This window comes from Carettochelys insculpta, chromosome 3, assembly GCF_033958435.1.
Source record: "Carettochelys insculpta isolate YL-2023 chromosome 3, ASM3395843v1, whole genome shotgun sequence".
In the NCBI taxonomy this organism is placed as follows: domain Eukaryota; kingdom Metazoa; phylum Chordata; order Testudines; family Carettochelyidae; genus Carettochelys; species Carettochelys insculpta.
The window spans coordinates 207,286,644-207,305,893 of NC_134139.1; the positions used below are offsets into that span (position 1 = coordinate 207,286,644).

Genomic DNA, 19,250 nt, shown 5'->3' on the forward strand with positions numbered 1-19,250 from the left:
TGGGTGCGCGTGGGGTGTGATACAGCGGGGGGAGTCGGGTGGCCCGGGACCAACCACCCCACCTTTATAGCAGCCTGATATAGTGTAGCAGCAATATGTGATTTAGTGTATCCACTTTAAAACCTAGGTTTCCACAGTATTATGAGTACCAGGAACAATAACACTCCGATTGTGAACACCACAATGCCCTGTGGCTGTTCTAAGTCCCAATAATTCTCTATACAGACCCAGCTAGACCAGCTAGTGGTATTTACCAATAGTGATTTATTCATTTATTTGTAACTACAATTACTTAACACTTGTTATATATATATATATAGAGAGAGAGTTATTTATTTGGCATAAGCTAAATACTAGGTTACATATAACTATATATAATTACATGTGACTTACCAATAACATTCAATGCTCCCACATCTCACCAATAACTACGTTACAGCGGCCCTTCAAGTCAGAGATACGGCTTGGTTGGGACCTTTCGTGGTGGTGACGTCCGGGTGATCAGGCCGGGGTCTGCTGTCTGGACTGGAAGTTGCTAGCCTCCGCCTTGTGTCCAGGAGCCCACCCCCTTATTCCTGTTAAATCACCTTTTATACTGTTTCTTACTTGGGGGTTCAATACCTGGCCAATTAAAGCGTTTGTTACCTAATTTGGGCTTTCTATCCTCCCGGCCTGTTAGAACATGTTACAAGATTTCCTCTGTCCTTGGTCTTTTTCTGAACCTCCCCTGAGACCCTCTGATGTTGTACAACCAAGATGTTCTCTTTGGGGGGGCTTCCAGCTACTAGCCCCAGCTGTTCTCTTTGGGGGCTTACTATCTGCTTGTCAGGATGTTCTCTTTGGGGACTCTCCAACTACTTGTCAACTTTCTGATTTCTTTCTCCTGGCCTGACTTCAGACCTTCCCGCCGCTGTATGATAGCGTTCCAAGATGGAGTGTATGGTCATTCTGCCTTGCGAGTGAGGCCCGGCCACCAGGTGCTCGTGCTCCCACAATTACAACAATATTTGTGTTGCAAGCCTCAGGACTAGATGGAAGAGTCACAAAGTAAAACACATGGGGAGTCTCCACCATGGGCCTAGAACTTAGTTACAAGGAGAGTAAAAGAACATTTCTAAAAAGTGCACAGACATCAGATCCCACTTCCCAAAAAGTAAAACAACAAAGCCTAATGGATCTATCTAAACTTTACCCTACTCACAGAAGATTGGAGGGCCTGTTCTTGGAGGGAGATATTCTGTCTCTCTCTCCCTCATGGCTGGAAAGAAGATGAAGAAAAAAGACAGAGAACAGAAGAGAGAGGAGCCAAAATTCAATTCTTACCTACATTCCTATAGGCCAACCCCACCTGGCCCAGGAGGTTAGCCCTTTTACTCCCAAGCTGCTGGCTAACCCTCATGATCATGACAGGCTGGAAGAGACCCGAGGAGGTCACCTAATCCAACCCCTGCTCAAATCAGGTCCAACCCCAACTAAATCAATCCAGCCTGGGCTTTGTCACGCTGGGGCTTAAAAACTTCTAAGAATGGAGGTTTCACCGCATCCCTAGGTAACCCATTCCAGCGCTTCACCGCCCCTCCTAGTGAAGTATTTCTCTGAAAGAGAATTTGATTTTTAAAGTTCAGGTTCTTCTCTTTTGCTAGATATCAATCATCATTGGTCTGAACTGTGAAAGCAGCTGTCAGACCATGCCACAAGAGAGGAGCCTGAACTTTAAAAATCAAATTCTCTTTCAGATGAGTCCTGTTGTATTTGCAAAACATGAAGTCACACGTTTACATTTATTTTTCTCCCTACTTGAAAGAGCAACTCTAGCTACTATAGCTGGTCCTGCTACTGTGCCTGTAAAGGTTGGATATTAGGAAAAACTACTTCACCAGGCGGGTGGTGAGGCATTGGAATGCGTTGCCTAGAGAGGTGGTGGATTCTCCATCCCTTGAGGTTTTTAAGTCCCGGCTTGACAAGGTCCTGGCTGGGATGACTTAGTGGGGGTTGATCCTGCTTGAAGCAGGGGGCTGGACTAGATGACCCCCTGAGGTCCCTTCCAGCCCTAGGATTCTATGATTCTGTGACCTCCAACCTCCTGCCCTGACTCCTGCACCCTCGACACCACCAGCCCCCTGCCCTGAAGGAGCTGAGCAAATACATACATGCACTGATGGGAGTGTTACCTCGGTGCTAATGAGGCTAATTCAGTCAGGATGAATGCAGCCTGCTTCCAGCAGTGATAGGAAGATGAGAAAACCTAAAGGGGGAAATGACTTACCGTACTGAGCCAGCCATTCCCAGCCCCTAGCCGGCCCCATTCTCAAGGTATCAAGTTGGCATCTGAAGAGTCCAGCTGGGCCGTTTCACATTCTAGTTTTTTTCCACACCCTCCCCAAATATGGTGGCAACTTTCAAGTCCCTGGGAGGCTGAAGTGCTCCCTGAGTTTTGTACGTTACACATATTTGTATGTTTGCATGTTAGACATACAAGTTTCGTATGTTTGTCCGGGTTTTGTATGTCGCCGTTCCTCACGTCTGATTTGTATCCACTTATCCTTTTGTGTAGAGCCAGCCCGGTTTTGTCCAGTGTACACACAGATGGGCCCTGCTGGCACATAACATCCTATATACCCCTCTGGCAGGTCGTTGGACCCACCGGACTGTCTCTGTGCAAAAGAATAACACTCCCATCTCTGTATCCATGTACCCCTGCCCAGTGAGACTTTCACTTCATGCATCTGATGAAGTGAGCTGCAGCCCCAGTCAAACTTACGCCCTAATAAACTTGTTAGTCTTCAAGGTGCTCCAGGACTCCTCATTATTTTTGCTGACACAGACTAGCACGGCTCTCTCTCTGATACTTCACTGGGGCCATGTCTACACTTGGCCAGAATTTCGAAAGGGCCCTGCTAATGGCCAAATTGGAGAATACTAATGAGGCGCTGAAATGAATATTCAGTACTTCATTAGCATGCTGCCGGCCGTGGCACTTTGAAAGTGCTGCGTTTTGCTCGTGCATGGCTCGTCTGCACGGGGCCCTTTCTGAATGGACCCCACAAATGTCGAAATTCCCTTGTTCCTATCAGCTGAGAGGATTAAGGTGATTTCGAAACGTGCAGGGTCGTTTCGAAAACGGCCCCGCGTAGCCGAGCTGCGCACAATCGAAACACGGCACTTTCAAAGTGCCATGGCCGGCAGCATGCGAATGAAACACTGAATATTCATTTCAGTGCCTCATTAGTATTCTCAGATTTGGCCATTAGCAGGGCCCTTTCGACATTTCAGCCAAGTGTAGACACGGCCTAAGAAGCTATTTTTTTCTTTCCAGCCTGAGAATATCACTCAGATGATTCTCCCGCCCTGTGACAGGCTAGAGAGGAGCTCAGAACACCTCACAACAATGACATTCTGCCATTACCCCCAGCCTGCCAGGCATACATATCTACTGTTCTTATTTAAATCAGAGGCAAATGTGAGTGAGTGTGGGTTGGTGGGGGAGGACATGGATGGGGTTAGGTGAGGGACTGACAGTGCCTGGCTTTGGGGGAAGGGAGGGGCTCAGGCAGGCAGCTCTCAGGTGGCTGGGGTGGCTGGCCAGCCCATGGTAAAAAAAAAAAAAAAGGTGGGGGGTGTGAGAGTTTTTCAAAAATCGAAAGGGGGGACAGGATGCCAAAAAGTTTGGGAACCACTGATCTAGACCATCCCTGCTGGATGTTTGTCTAACCTGCTCTCAAATATCACCAGTGATGGAGATTCCACAACCTCTCCAGGCAATTTATTCCAGTGTTTAACCACCCTGACCGTTAGGAAGCTTCTCCTAATGTCCAGCCTAAACCTCCCTTGCTGCAGTTTAAGCCCATTGCTTTTTGTCCTATCATCAGAGGCCAAGAAGAACAATTTTTCTCCCTACCCCTTATAACAACCTTTAAGATACTTGAAAGCTGTTATCATGTCCTCTTTCGGTCTTCTCTTTTCTAGACTGGACAAACCCAGTTCTTTCAATCTTCCCTCATAAGTCATGTTTGCTCAATTCGTAATCATTTTCATTGCTCTTCTCTGGACCTTCTCCAACTTGTCCACATTTTCCTGAAATGCAGCACCCAGAACTGGACACAATACTAAAGTGCAGGTCCAATCAAGACAGAGTAGAGTGGAAAAAATTATTTCTCCTGTCTGGCTTAAAATACTCTTGTTGATGCATCCCAGAATTATGTTTTCTTTTTCTTTTCTTCTCTTCTTTTTTTGTGATGTCATCACAATATTTACTTTTAAATAATAAGTCAAATTATGCGTATATGTAACACACGCTTCACTTCTGAATGCTTCTTAATTTTATACTTCTGTAATCCTACAATTTAAATCTAGTAATTCATTGGTCATATAAGAAATAGCATATAAATTGTCCAGATCACTAAATCACACAATAATAAATGGCTGATAAAATAAAATGAATGACTTCAGTTGTGAAGTTTGGTACATTACTGTCCCCATTTTTTACAGGGGATGCAATATTAAGTTTGCATGCCTTTCAGCTCAGAGATTACAGCTGTCTTTGTAAACTCGGCCCATTCCAGAGGGATTGCTCCTTTGCCCTCAAATTTTGCACAATAATCTTCTTCCAATATTGACCTGAAATGGCACACAAACCATCTCCAGTAAGATTGAGCTGAGTTGTCTTCTGTGATGCTCCAGTTGGCATAAGCAGGTCCTGCTTTCCTATAATTTCTATATGGAATTTGATTCTGTTCAGAAAGCACCATGAAGCAGTCACTTGCTACGAGACTGGAGCAGATATCAATGACAAACTGGTCTGTTCCATACCACTGGGTACCATTCAGTGCCTGAGGACGATGGAATGTAACACTGTGATCTCCGTCATGACCAGGTATTGTGTTTGTGCAAAGAGCCTTGCAAAAGGGACATTGCTCCCAGCACCCACACAGCTGGTCAAATAGCATTTTATGAGGTTCCTGTTTAAGTGCCTCCATACCAACCACAGCAAATTCCTTTTTCAGGTTGTCTAGGACTGGCGGCAGAGCTATACTCATTGCCTCTTTCAGAAACTCTATGTCCTTTATTTCCTGATGTTCAATGCTTTTCAGATCACTTCTGGGAAGGTCTAAGTCATCTTCAAGTCTGACACAAAATTCATCCAGCCACAAGGATACAGTGCCATTTTTATCTTTGACAATTCTAGTTGAGTCATGAATAGCTAAAATAACACGAGTCTGGAATAAATCAAGGGAAATATTTAAGAGATGTTTCAACCTTGGATTTTTCTTGTCTAAACAATAATCGTTAACACATTTCTTGATAAAACTCTTCAAGAATTCTCTTGGGGAATGAATGTACTGTCTGTACTTCTCAAAGTTTTCCTCCTCTGCTAGGGATATCAGAATACTGGTTTCCAGTTTCGATCGATTTCCATTGAAGGCTGAATAGTTACATCTCATCTCACTGGCTATCTCAATCGCAGTCTTGTCATAGACTGCCTGGCGGATGGCTGCAGAAAGCTTGTCGCATAAGAAATCGGCAAATGTGGTAATGGAGGTTGCTCCTTTGCAGGAAATTTGAAAACATTTAAAGAAATCACCTCTTTTATTTTCCAGGTAGATGGTTGGATCATTTGCATTCTTAAATGCTCTGTGCATTTCTTTGAACCGTTCCGCTGCCATTTTGCACAGATACAATGATAACTCTATTCTGTACTCATTATTAAAAGTGTATTTTGAGTTATTGCATGCAGAGTCCACCTCTCTTCTGATTTCATTCAGTATTTCGTGAATGTAACTTTGATTATAATCCATTCTCTGCTGCTCCTTTAAAGCAATTATCCTCTCAACAAGGTGCATGATGTGAGATGTAACCTGCTCTATCTTCTTTCTATCACAATTATCCAGGGACTTGGATAACAAGCCTAGTGTTTTCTTCATGACAATATGCTTGGAAATATCAACAGAAAACATATTTGTCCAGGAGGATTCTTTAATTTTCACTGCTACATTGGGTTCCTGTTTAAAATGCTCCAGAAAAATATTTTCTACATCCATGCTAATGTTAGGCTCCTCAGCAGAAGGGGCATCTGAAGATACTTCATAGACCCATCGTTTCCAAAGACTGTCAAAGTTTTCTTTCAATTCTTCTTCACTTAGTTTCTTGCCTTTTAATCTCAGAGCGAGATCTTTGCTTCTTTTGAATAGCTCATTTTCATATTCTGATTTCTTTTCATCAAATTTGCTTTGGTTCCTCTTCAGCTTGATAAGTTCTTCAGATTTCCTCTCAGTTTCATTAATCAGTGACTCTTTCAGCTGTCTCAGTTTATTTTCAATACTTGTTCTCCACTGAATTAATATTTCAGAGTCTTGATCCTCGGTGAAATATCTATCTGTGTCATTAATGATCGCATCATATTTCTCTTTAATTTCTTCTTCAAGGCTTCTCCTGGTGATGTGATGAATTTCTCTTTTCTTAATTCGGTTGCTCAGTTTTGTCTGCAGTTCTAGCATGTTACTTCTCAACTGCCAGGTCCATTGATTAAACATTGTTTCTAACTTGTTGTAGGTTGCAATCTCCAGGGTATTCTTGAAGCTGAAAACAAAGTTCTCATTTAATAAAGCCTTCCACAAATCACCAATTCGGCCTTTTAACTCTGACAGCCTTAAAACACTGCCCTGGGATTCCTTTTTGGCAGCCATGAGAATCTTGCTCTTTAAGTCATGCACGTTTTGGCTGTAGCTGGGATTTGGAGGTGCCATTGGTGGGTCACCTTCCCAGAGGTGAGCAAAGTAATGAACATGGGTGTTCACATCAAATCGGATAACATCACTAAAGCGGTTAACGTCACAGAACTCTTGCTGAGCTGCAATGACTGTCATTTCATCTAATTTTTGCTGGAGGCGTCTTTGTCCTTCCATATTCTGCTCTTTTGCGGTTATTTCTCCAACATTCTGATGTACAAACAAACAGCTCGGGGACAACTTTACTTGCTTCATCCTGAGAAATGCTTGGACAGCAATCTGCAAGATGTCTTGCATTTCAGAAGGATTCTCTCCAAAAATATTGATCAGAGTCATGTTGCCAAGGCCAATGACAAAGGTGGCTAGCTCATTATCATGATTGAGTGTTGATTTACTGGGTAATTCCATGGCCCGAAGCCCTTCGGTATCAACGACTAGGATGTAATCGATGTTCAGATTTTGGTGGAGGTTCTCATCCACTTTAATTAGTTGCATAAATGCTCCCCTGGTGCACCTTCCGGCACTGACACTAAACTGAAGACCAAACATTGCATTTAGCAGTGTAGACTTCCCAGTACTCTGGATGCCAAGCACTGAAAGGACAAACACCTTTTTGTCTCCTAACTTCTCAGTCAACTTGTCAAAAACAGCTCTCACCCATTTCAGTGGCACATATGATACATCACCATCCATCAGTTCAATGGGATACCCTGAAGCCATCAAATCAGCTGCAATTTGTGGAAGTTCAAGAAAATGTTGATCTTCTTGGGGAAAAGTATCAAGAGCTTCATAAATCTGAGCAACCTCTCTCAAAATGTGTTCAAGGCCAATTGTAGAAGCATTTATGTCATTTGAGACTTTTTCCAAGTCACTTTTCAATATACTCTTTGAGTCATCATTTTCTCCTGGATGTATGTTTTCCACCATTTGTGACCATAAGGCGTGGTATTTCTGGCGAAGTTCTGAGAGACGGTCAGAGCTCAAGTCATCCATAAATACTTTCAACCACTGCAGGAAATATTTTTTGGTGGTCTCTGAATGGGACTGGAGAATTTCCAGCACTGACCTCATTAAATCACTGGGGGAGGATGCTCTCCTTATCTGATCATGTCGTATAGCACGTTTTTCTGATTCAATTTGGCTCCGGTGCTGTTCAATGCTTCCCTTCTTATCTTGTAAGCGGGTAAGTTCCTTATCTTTCTTACACCACTTGTGCCATAATTCTCCTTGAAGAGGCAAGAGGTTTTCCTTCATGCCTGATAAGTTATTCTCCTTGAAGAGGGCCATCACTGTCTGTGCCATTGACTTGGCTTCTTTACACTCTTCTTTATCTTCATCAATGTGAAAACCATGCCGACGGGCAACTTCTACGCAGGTTTCAAGACTACCAGTGGGAATGGAACCAGCCAGTAAATCTTTGATTGTTGTTGCCAGTTCATCAATTAATTCCGCTTCATTTCTGTTCTTCATGGCTATTTTTATGTTTAGATTGGATTTACTTGCTACAGGGTTTTCTTTTTCAGTAAAAAGGCATACAAAAGGCTTTGGAGATTTCAGAAAATCATTCATAATTTGCTTGCCTATTTCATTCTCGTCAGAAGTTGTTAGGAGAACCACATTTATAGACGCTATTTCATGTAAAAATCTGACCTGTTGCTCATGCTCTCGTGCGTCCCCATGAAGATTAGTGAAGGCAATGCAATTGTCAAACCTGTCATCATTCTTTCCACCTGGACAGTACCACGAGACTTCCACAACCCCTTTCATCAGGAGACAATCTTTGCTGCTGCCTCTACAATCACGATGGAAAAAAATGTCATGCCTATGCTTACTCAGCAGGGCATTGAGGATTTTAGACTTAGAAGAATGAGGAGAATGACCAATCCGTGAGAAAGATACCACAGGCGTAGCTGCTTGATAAATCAGTTTGTTCTTATAATTTTTAACGCAGGTCTCTGCTCCTGACTTCTCAACCTGCTGCCAATTCTTTTGAACTTGGCTCAGAGCCCAAAGAGGGAACTCTATTTTTGAAGTATGAGGATTTGGCACCAAAAGTGGGAGTGCAAACTGGCAGAAAGCGAGCTTTGTTGAAAGATACTGTCTCATGAAATCATCTGAGCAATGAAAAATTGCCATCTGGATGTCCATCGGATGCACATGCATCTGACTTGGTGTAAAAGACTCATTAGTTCCCTCATCATCATTTAAAAAGTCCTCATAGATATCTGAGGTTGCATCTGAGGATTCATCCACCTTGCCTGACACTTTCAATGCCTTTGATATCCCATCTTTTGTTGTAGAGTCATCTTTGCAAACCAAATACCTTACCCGATAGTCCAGCATCAACAGCTTTTGCAAAAAATAAAACGGCAGCTCACTCTCAGTGCTGGGTTGGCTGTCATGTAAAGAGGTCTTGTTTATCACATGGAAATGAGCCATCCCCATCTTCCTTGGGTAGTACTTTTCGAGCCCAAGTCGTTTGATCAAATTGAGAACATCTTGAGTTTTGAATCCTTCATACATTTGCACATCTCTTGGTGGCACTTGGGCCTGTGGCTTTGGCTGGGTTGTTGTCTGCTTAGCCCTTTGATAGATATTCCTTAGCTCTTTTACTATATCCGGATTCTGCAGATTACTATTGGAGGCTTCATAGTTTCCTTTAACAAGGGCAGTTAGGTTTCTTTCCAGGATATTCCAGTCATCACAAGCATTCAGTTGCATAAGGGCATCAGCAACATCCCCTGACAACAAGTGTCCCAGGTGATGCTTCATAAAAGTCAAACGTTTATTCTTCTCCTCTGGAGACACAACTTCGACTTCAGGGATCACTGTCAGACCTGTCAACAGCACGAAAGCCTGAGCTCTGGAAATGTCCTGCTTCCTAAGCGTCATATATTTCTTGTGTGCCTTTTGCATTTCCTTTAACATGAAGTTTATTTCGAAGCATCCGAGGAGATATTGAAAAGTGCTACTTTCTGCACGGTATCCCACGCAGGCAGCAATGGAGAGCAGTAACACCTCTATGTCTATCTCCCCGAGGTTCTGTAGAGCCTTCCGCAAGGAAGAGAAAGCTAAGCTCACATCCAAGCTGGCCTTAACTCTTGGTTTTTCCTCTGCTCCTGGAGAGGTAATGGCCTGTATGTAATTCCTCGTGTCCTCAAGGACTCGAATGAAATCAGAAAATTCATGAACATTGATAGCTTCTTCCTGCTTTTCTTCAGCATGAAAGATCCACTGCATAATAGATGAAGCACTGGGAAAATTCTTAACTGAATAGATGTGAGGGTCCAGAAGGCAGCGCAGCAGAAACTTGGTGTACTTGGTCTTTTGTACAGGTAAATCTTTGCACAGTGAAACTGTCTTTTCTAGGAAATCTTGAAGCACTCTGTCCGACAGGCAGATGTCAATCCAGGTCTTGTTGTGGTTTGTTTTTTCAATTAGATTCTCTTTGAAATTGAGCAGTGACATCAGCTGTTCTTCATCCCCAGTGACTGTCCAGGTCTTCACTTGCTCTAAGAATGATCTGGCCTCATCCACTGCGCTGACTATTTCTTCTCCAACCAATGTACTTGCATTTAGGTTTGTGAGGGCTTCATAGACCCTTGTGAGGCTACTGCCCATTTGAGAAACATCTTTAAAATCTTGTCTGTGATTGGACAGGATTATGTCCCACACTGGAATCAGCTGAGAGCCTCTGTCAATAACAGACCAGGTTTTGTTACTTGCCAATAGCCCTGACTTCCACACTGTGAGTGCATTCACTTCAGGTGGGCCACCGGTCTTGGTCACATACAGCTGAATCTCCGTTTGCATTTGCTTTTTATCTGTGCCCTGAAAGGATGCCTTGGAATCTGATTTTGATGTCATTACCCCAGCGGCAACGCTCCAAGCCAAGCCACTATAGCTACACCCAATGTAACAGCTGAGTGCATCAGATGTTTGTTTCTTTATCTCCTCCAGCTGCTCAGCCTGGAATCCCTCAGAAGCCGCCTTCCACCAGAAGATCCCACCCAAGTGAAGGGGGCCCTGGTTTACATGGGACCCAAATCGGTTAAAGAAACTCCCACACCGGCTCTTCAGCATATTGAGCTTGTCCGGCTCGGGGATGTGACTCAAAAGCTGCTCAATTTCTTTTAACTCTAGAAGCGCTGCACTAGAAAGTCGAAGCTGGTGCTTGGGGAAGTAGCATGAAGCCAGTGGGATGTAGCTGTACTTGGTGGTGGAAATGTAGGTGTGTTCAGAGCGGGACATGTGGGTTTCTTCAGATTCGGAAGAGCTGCTGAAATCTGAGCTGGTTTCTACACTAAACCCCATGAATCCACCCTTGGCCATGACTGTCATGCTAAAGCCCAGTTTTTCCATGGTCCTCGTGAACATGGACTCTGCTTGGGCAGATGAAAACTCCTTCGTCTCAAACAACGGCCCTTGCAGGGGGCCAGAGAGCTCAAATTCTTCTGGGATGTCTATGAGCTGCTCTCGCTTCTCCATCATCTCTGCCAGCTGGTTGGTTTTGTAAATGCCCTGCAAGGCCAGTCCTCCCGACGCCCGTTTCAAAACTTCCTTGTCAGGGAGATTCTCACTCTGGGACATCAGCTCCTCCGAGAGGCTTAACTCCTTGTGCACCTTCTCCATCACTTCTACCAATGGCTTCTCAGATGGCACCCAATACTCTGGGGCTATGTCCATAACTTGCTGCAGCTCCTCCTCTCTCCTTTTAACAGTTTCTTCGTGGCGGCTTTTGCCTTGCTCCAGCATTGCATTCAGCTCCTGCAGCGCCAACTTCGCCTGCTCCTGCCTCTTCGTTAGCATCTTCAGGCGCTGCTCTTGCACCTGTTGCATTGTTCCCTGTCTGTCTGTCTTAATTAGCTCTTGGAGTGCCTGCTTTTCCCATGGGTGCTGTATCCTGCATTCTAACTTTAGGTAGTCTTTACGTTGCAGGTGTTTCAAGGCTTGTGTAGAGGTAACTCCAAGATGTTCACGTAGTTTAGGCAGCCAGTACTCTGCACTCAATCCCACTGCTTCCAGCCTTTTGGCTAGTTCGTCCTTTGCAAGATCTCCCTGAGCTGAATCCTTGGGGTTTTCCTGTCCTGTAGACATGGCTCTGAAATAGAGCAGAAAAATAACATCGTGCTTAGAAGAAGACGTCTCTCCCTGCTACCTATATCAGATCTATTCCAGCCTTATGTAACGTACAGTAAGCTACTGCGTCACGGCACTGAGCCGCAACCATGGTGGATAAGAAATTATGACTTTTAAAAAAATTAATTTAAGAAGTTTTTGTATTTAATTTAAATGTATTTTTCTTTTTAAAAATAAATCTATTTGAAATTACATTGGCAATTGCAAAACATATGTTAAGGCCTTGTAAGGGAGCGAAAGGAAGGCCAGGCATTGCAGGGGCTAAACAGAGCCTGTTTGCCCAACTAGCCGAACCCTGTTTCACCTGCCGCCAGTGTCAGGCCTGGAGGCAAGATAAAAGTAGAGAAGCCAGCCCAGTTCAGGGCTAACCAGCCAAGAGGCAGGAGCAGACTCTGACACTCGCAGGACCTGAGCCGGAGCTGAGGCTGGGCTGGCCGCCGGAGGACGCAGCCTCCAAAACCTTCCCCAGGCTAAAAGGGGAAGAATCCCAGAGAACCGTCTCCCTAAGGAGGGGAAAGTAGAGTCTCAGGGCCATGCCCCAAACTAACACTACAACCTGTAGGGAGTGGGCTGAAAGCCTACACCTCGGGCCCCCAGGCACCACAGGGCCCTAGCCACTAGGCCACCCTGCCACTAGTGAGAACTGCTTACAGGGCTAAGCTTACTATAATGTATTAAAATAGTTTACAATAAATACAGTTATTATTAAGCAGTATGTTTGCTGGCTCATTTTAAACAAAGTTACACCTCTGAATGGCTGGAAGTCATTCTCTAAGCACCTGGAACCAGAAGAGCTAAGCTAGCTTTTCTCATAGCAGTAGCCTACTGTGTCGGTCTAAGCGAATATTTTCTTCATTTCAGCTTATTCAACGAGGCTAGTTCATTCAGAATTACATAACTAACTGGGAGCTGATGAAGCAGGAACTTTTGTTTTCCTCTTCCATGCTCTGAATAAAAACTAGGTGTGAAGACTGGGGTGATCAGAAACAGCCTTTCACTTTACTAAACATATTTCCTTTAATAAATCCATCAGTTTTAAATATAAAGTATTTTTAATAAACTTTTTTCTTATATTCAGCACATTTAAGTTAGTTTTATTTAGCTAATAAACTTTAAATGGATTTTTGCACATTTTCATTGGAATTCCAATTTCTATTAGAATAGAGCTTGACTCAAATAAAAGAAAAGGTAAATATAAATTTCAAAAATAAAAAATTCGTTGTTCCCTATTTTATTAATCCAGGCGTCAGCAACCCCGGCATGTGGGCCGCTCTTGGCATATGAGCCAATTAGAGTGGCATGTGATGGGGGCTCCAGCCCCACCTGGCCCCCCATGCAGCATGGGTGGGGGCAGGAGTACAGGGCCAGGGCCAGAGCCCCGCTGCAGCACAGGGCCAGGGCTGGAGCCTCCCTTCTGCCCCCAGAGCTCCCTCCACAGGACTGGGGTCAGAGCCCCTGCTCCTCCCTGAGCCTACTCCACGGGTCTGGGGCTGGAGTCATGATGTAGCATGGGACCAGAGCCCCCACTGCAGGTCCAGAGCATGGAGCCCCCACCACAGCACAGGGGCCCCCTCTTTCCCTGCAGACCCCAGCATAGGGCCAGAGTGGGGGGGTCACAGAACATGGCCAGAGCCAGAGGCCTCCCCTGGAGCCCCTGCTGCAGTGATGGGCCAGAGCCCCATCTTCCCCCGCCGAGACTCCTCTGTGGGGCCAGGGCCAGAACCCCTTCACCCCGAGCCTGGTCCACAGGGCCACAGGCTGCCCAAGAAGCCCAGCTGGGGGTGGGGGCAGGGGCGGGGCCAGAGCCCTTCCCCCGCCCGAGCTTCTTTCATAGAGCCAGAGACCGCCCCCCAGAGTCTCCTCTGCAGTGCGGATCTGGGGCTGTAGCCCCTACCTTGCCCTAAGTAGGACTATTAGTGACTTTAAAAAGTATCACTGGCACACCACAAGATCACTGTACTAAGGTACAACTGGATTTGCTCCAATCCCTCAGACAGAGGCAAACACCTATAAGACCTTTACCAAGCTTTCCTGAAACTACAATACCCACCTAAGGAAATGAGGAAACTGATTGACAGAGCCAGACAGGTACCCAGAAGCCACTTGCTACAAGACAGACCCAACAAGGAAAACAACAGAACACCACTACACCATACAGACCTCACTTAAAACCTCTCCAACGCATCATCTCAGTGATCCACTACCCATCCTGGACAATGATCCCTCACTCTCACAGACTTTGGGAGGCAGGTCTGTTCTCACCTACAGACAGCGCCAACCTGCAACATATTCTCCCCAGCAACTACAGACCACAACGCAGTAACTCTAAACCTGGAACCAATCCCCGCAACAAAACTCACTGCCAACTCTGCTCACATACCTACACCAGTGACATCACCACAGGACCTAACATTAACATACCATCAGGGGCTCCTTTACCTGCACATCTACTAATATAACATATGCCATCATGTGCCAGCAATGCCCCGCTGCGATTTACATTGGCCAGACTGGACAGTCTCTACATAAAAGAACAAATGGAAAACAAATCAGACATCAGAAACGGCAACATACAAAACCCTGTAGGAGAACACTTCACTCTCCCTGGACACTCAGTAGCAGATTTAAAAGTAGCCATCTTGCAAGAAAAAAGCTTCAAAAACAGACTTCAAAGAGAAACTGCAGAGCTGCAATTCACTTGCAAATTTGACACCATCAACCAAGGATTGAAGGGAGACTGGGAGTGGCGGGTCAATTACAAAATCAGTTTCTCCTGGTCTTGATGTTCACACCTCCGCATCAGCTACTGATTACAGGCCACATCCTCCCTGACTGAACAGACCTTGTCAACTCTGGCCCTCCCCTTGACTCGGACTCCCTCCTTTTCACAGGCCCATATATTTAAACCCTCCTCTGGAACCCCCCATGCGTGCGTCTGACAAAGCGGGTCTTTGCCCACGAAAGCTTATGCTCCACTGTATCGGTTAGTCTACAAGGTGCCACAGGACTTCTTGTTGTTTTTGCACAGACCTGTGTCACTTGAGGCAACTGCTGGGGAGGAACACAAGGACCACCACCACAAGGATTCTTCCCCCCAACACCCCTAGGCCCAGGCAGGGCCGTCCCTAGGGGAGCAGGGCCCAGGAAATCCCCCCCATCCACTCCAGGCCCCGTCTTCACCTGACACTTTCTGACCATACTCCATTCTACCCATTTCCCAACTTCCTCCCGCCCCCGACAAACACACACTCATCCTGGCTGGGGCCCAGAGCAGGGCCACGTCTCCAGAAGGGAGGGAGAAGTGAACAGGGTTGGGGGCAGACCCTGGAGGCAGGCATGGGGCTGGCAGCCAAGCTCCAGTTGGCAGCTGGGATCCCCCACCCCCTGCTGGCCCCTTGGCCCTCCCTACCATGGCACTGGGGGGCATGTGACCCTTCATGCCCCTGCCGTGCGCATCTCTCCTGCTCACAGCAGTGGCAGATTGTTACCTAGTCTTGTTGCTCACCTAGTCCTAGCCTAGCCCCTCCAGATTCCTGAACTAGGGCCTGTTGCCTGGACCGCCTGTGTACATTTATCCCTCCCCTGCTGCTCCCGTTCCCTCCTGACCCGATGCTAAACCCAGCCCCCACCCAACATTTATCCCCCCCACCCGCTTCTGAACCCCAGCCCCATCTTTAACCCCCCCACGCTGCTCCCAGATCTGCACCCACCCCTCAGCCCGGCTGAGCTGCCCTGACCCAGCCCTGATCCATTCTAAGTCTTGGCTGATGGTTTGTGGACACAAGACCTCCCCACGTACCCTAGTTCTGCCAGCGGCCGCTTGTCTCCCCAATTAGCCCTGCCACCTTGCAGCAAGATCTCGGGCATCTCACCTTAGCCCTCGCCGCCTGCCCTGGCACCCTTTCCAGACACTCTAATCTTCCCGGACAACTCCTGAACCAATCTACCATCTCGTCCTGCACCTGCCTGCTCCCCACACCCAACAGCCTGTGCCTACGTCTGCCCCCTCAACGCCACCTGTCCTGCTCCTGGCCCCAGGCCTGCCTTTGCTCCACTGAGCTCATGGGAGCACTGAATAGGACTAGTGATTTCAAGCCTCCACAGCACCGGAAAGGCCCCTGGTTCCCTGTTTCCCCTCCCGGCTCCCAGCAGAGAAGTCTGCGATGGACAGCAAAGCAGAGCACTACAGCTCCCATCAGCTCCCTCTTCACAGTTCATCCCATGTCCTGGCCAGGGATGGGGAAAGGTCCTGGGACCGATCAGGCTGTCTTTGGAAGCCGTGGCAGCTGCAGGTTGCGCCAACACCGGCAAGAAGCTGAAGCAGCAGCCACAGGGCAAGCAGGAAGCTGGAGGGAAGTTGAGTTCGGAGCAGGACACCCAGGGCCGGTTTGCTGAGCTCTGCGTGAGTTAGGCTGTGCATGCCGGAGGTCCGGTTCTGTGGGACCTGGGGGACAGCAACCGCCATAGGTGGCCAGGATGCTCACGCAGAGGGGTCCCTTTGAGAGACACTCACTGAGCCTGACCTGGAATCCTGCTGGAAGGGAGCCCAGACAGAAGAGGAACCCTGCGCTAGGCTAAAGAAGCCCTGACTCTCTGGCTGGCTCCAGGCACCAAACAGGAGCTGCTGCTGCTCACCTGGAACTTGTGCAGATTAACCTTCTTTCCCTAGAGTACCAGCACCCCGCCAGCCTCAGTAAAACACACTTTCCCTGGGAGGCTACTGGGACCCACCAGGGCTAGCACCTCTGAGGCCTCACGGCACCAGCACCTGCGGTGAGATTGCTTCGAAGACATGGTATAAGCGGTGGGGAAGGCTACAAGATGGGTGTCTACTGGCCAGGTGTCACTGGTACAGAATTAGTGCAACTTGCTTTGATCTGGCATCTGGTGGAGGACCACAAGGCACCCAAAATCACACCTGCTGTAACCTCACTGATGCTAATCAGTTACTGGGGTCTTATAGCTGCCTTTGGCCCTGAAGACCCAAGACAAAGGCCAGCAGCAGGTCTGAGAACCCATGCAGAGAATCCCAGGGGTACTTCGCTCCAGCCACCGAGAGAACAGTAATAAAAAGACTATACGTGGTACAGGGCAAACCCCAGTTCCATCGAAAACAATGGCAAAGACCCCACGGACCTGCCCTGAAGCCACAACTCCCAGATTAGTTCTGTAACCCGAGCCTACTCTCTTCCCCACTATCCCATCATCTGCTCCTGATCCTGCGGCCCCATATTTAACCCCCCTTCACACGCTTGAGCTCTTCTCCTCATTTATCCCCTCGACCTGCTCTGAACCCCCGTCCCGTCCCCTCCGCCCATTCCTGAGGTCTCCTACCCACTCCAGACCTACCTACTGCTCCTTGGCCCCACTGACCTGCTCCCAGCTCTGCCAGTCAGCCGCTGGATGTATTTTCTGCCCAGCAGCCCACGATGGCAGGGTCACCCCTCTCAGCCTGCTTCTGGCACCTTCACCTGACTGATTACTGCCCCCAAGCAGCTCTGGAGCCTGACTCACCCTCTCCCTTTCCCAGCCCGCCCCCGCCTCCTACCCCTTCCCTAGTCTGCTCCCGGGCCTATGTGCACATTTACTCCCCCTGGAAGCTCTATTTTCTTCCTTGAATCTGACTGGCCTTTGTTCTCAGGCCAAAACTACAGCAGAAGGACCCCAGAATCCCCCACCCCCTGGTGTCCATTAACCCCGCAGAGAATAAGTGAACCAAAGAAACAGAGGCAGACAAAAAAAACCCATAGGCACAAATAGGAGAGTTCCTCCCATCCCTTAGGAAACTTACCGGCACTAGAGGACAGCTCCCTCTCTCCTGCTGTCCTCCCTTGCTTTCCACAGCAGTGTGTCCTCTTTCACTTTCACTTCGCCTGTACTCCCTTCCACTGGCCGCTAGTTGCTACTGCAGCTTGCTCCGCTTTCATAGAAACCAGCAACCACACCTATTCCCCTCAACGGCTGAGATTTCCAGTAAGAGAACTCAGCTGTTCTCACAATGCATGCCACGCAATTCAAATACACAAACAATACTAGAGATTTCTGCAGGGTGCGTCTGAGGCTGGGCAACCGTGTGCTCCTAAGCACCATACACGCCGAATGCCAAAATGAGATGTCACTTGGGCTGACTGCAGAGACCTTTGAAACAGGATCATCCTGTTTTTAACTTCTCTGCTGTGGTCAGAAGAACTAGGCAACAACCAGGCTCATAGGCAGGAATTTCTGGGGGAAGAAGTGCTTTTTTCTTTAAAAATGTGGACCATATTTTTTTTAAATAGAAAGGAATTCAAAATAGTCATGCAGTGAGCGTGCATAAGAGAAGTTAATGAAAAATTTGAGTGGAAACTGATTAGGAAAATTATTTTGTTATAACATACTAAAAAGTTATACAGTAATAAAGGTCTTTTGCCAGAGGCTAGCTCACCATACAGGATGTCTTTTGGAATCCTTCCATCATGCATCCTGTGGACGTGGCCAAGCCAGCGGAGCTGACGCTGCCTGAGGAGGGTGTGCCTGGTTGGGATTCCAGCTTGCTCGAGGACGGCTGTGTTGGTCACTCTGTCCTTCCATGATATTCCAAGGATGCGCCTGAGGCAGCGCAAGTGGAAGACGTTCAGCCTCTTTTCCTGGCGGGCATACAGGGTCCAAGTCTCGCTGCCATAAAGGAGGGTGCTGAGGATGCAGGATCTGTAGACTTGCATTTTGGTGTGAGTGTACAGCTTGTTGTTATTCCACACTCTCTTGCTGAGTCTGGACAGAACTGTGGCCGCTTTTCCGATCCTCTTATTTAGCTCAGAGTCCAATGACAGGGTGTCAGTGATGGTGGACCTGAGGTAAACGAAGGATGCCTATTACTATAATAAAGGTCTTATAGAAATTACCTTTTGGGATCTTGCTGTAATAATATCAGTGAAAAACAGTATTCCCTCACACCATCCCACCTCCCTTTTCTGCAGCTAATAGCCAAGGGCATGCTGGGAAATATAGTCCCTTCTCTGCTCCAGGGTCAGCTCTATAGGCCAGGAAGTGGCCAAGGAACTACAGCTCCCAGAATGCCCTGGCTTACCTCACCATGCCCTGCAGGTTCCCCTTGGACAGAGCATAAGGGAGAGAAAACAGACGTGGGGGAGCGGTGTGTTCACACCTTTTACAACCCCCTCTCCCCCAGCTTATGGACCTGACAACGTAGACATTTACAGTGCTGTCCTTACCTTGCAGAGTGGACATTTCATTCAGCTAAGTGAAGCAGTTAATGTCTGTGGAGGATAGAGTTTCAAGCTGTCTGAAAGGCACTGCGAAACTACACTGCATTGCTGATGTAGGGAATGTGGCAGAAGGAACGCAGTGCTGCTGAAGACTGGGAGGAATGTGTCTCCCAGAGGTCAT

At 47.1% G+C, this 19,250-nt stretch overlaps 1 protein-coding gene across 1 annotated transcript; it reads right to left on the reverse strand.

Annotated features, from left to right (window-relative positions):
• Positions 1-4,407: 4,407 nt before the first annotated feature.
• On the reverse strand, positions 4,408-17,693 carry LOC142010653 (interferon-induced very large GTPase 1-like). Its single transcript, XM_074989047.1, has 2 exons — positions 17,656-17,693; positions 4,408-11,826 (listed from the first exon to the last, which is right to left on the reverse strand). The coding sequence occupies exon 2, from the start codon at positions 11,820-11,822 to the stop codon at positions 4,500-4,502; it is 7,323 nt and encodes a 2,440-aa protein (XP_074845148.1). The 5' UTR covers positions 11,823-11,826; positions 17,656-17,693; the 3' UTR covers positions 4,408-4,499.
• Between the last annotated feature and the right edge of the window lie 1,557 nt (positions 17,694-19,250).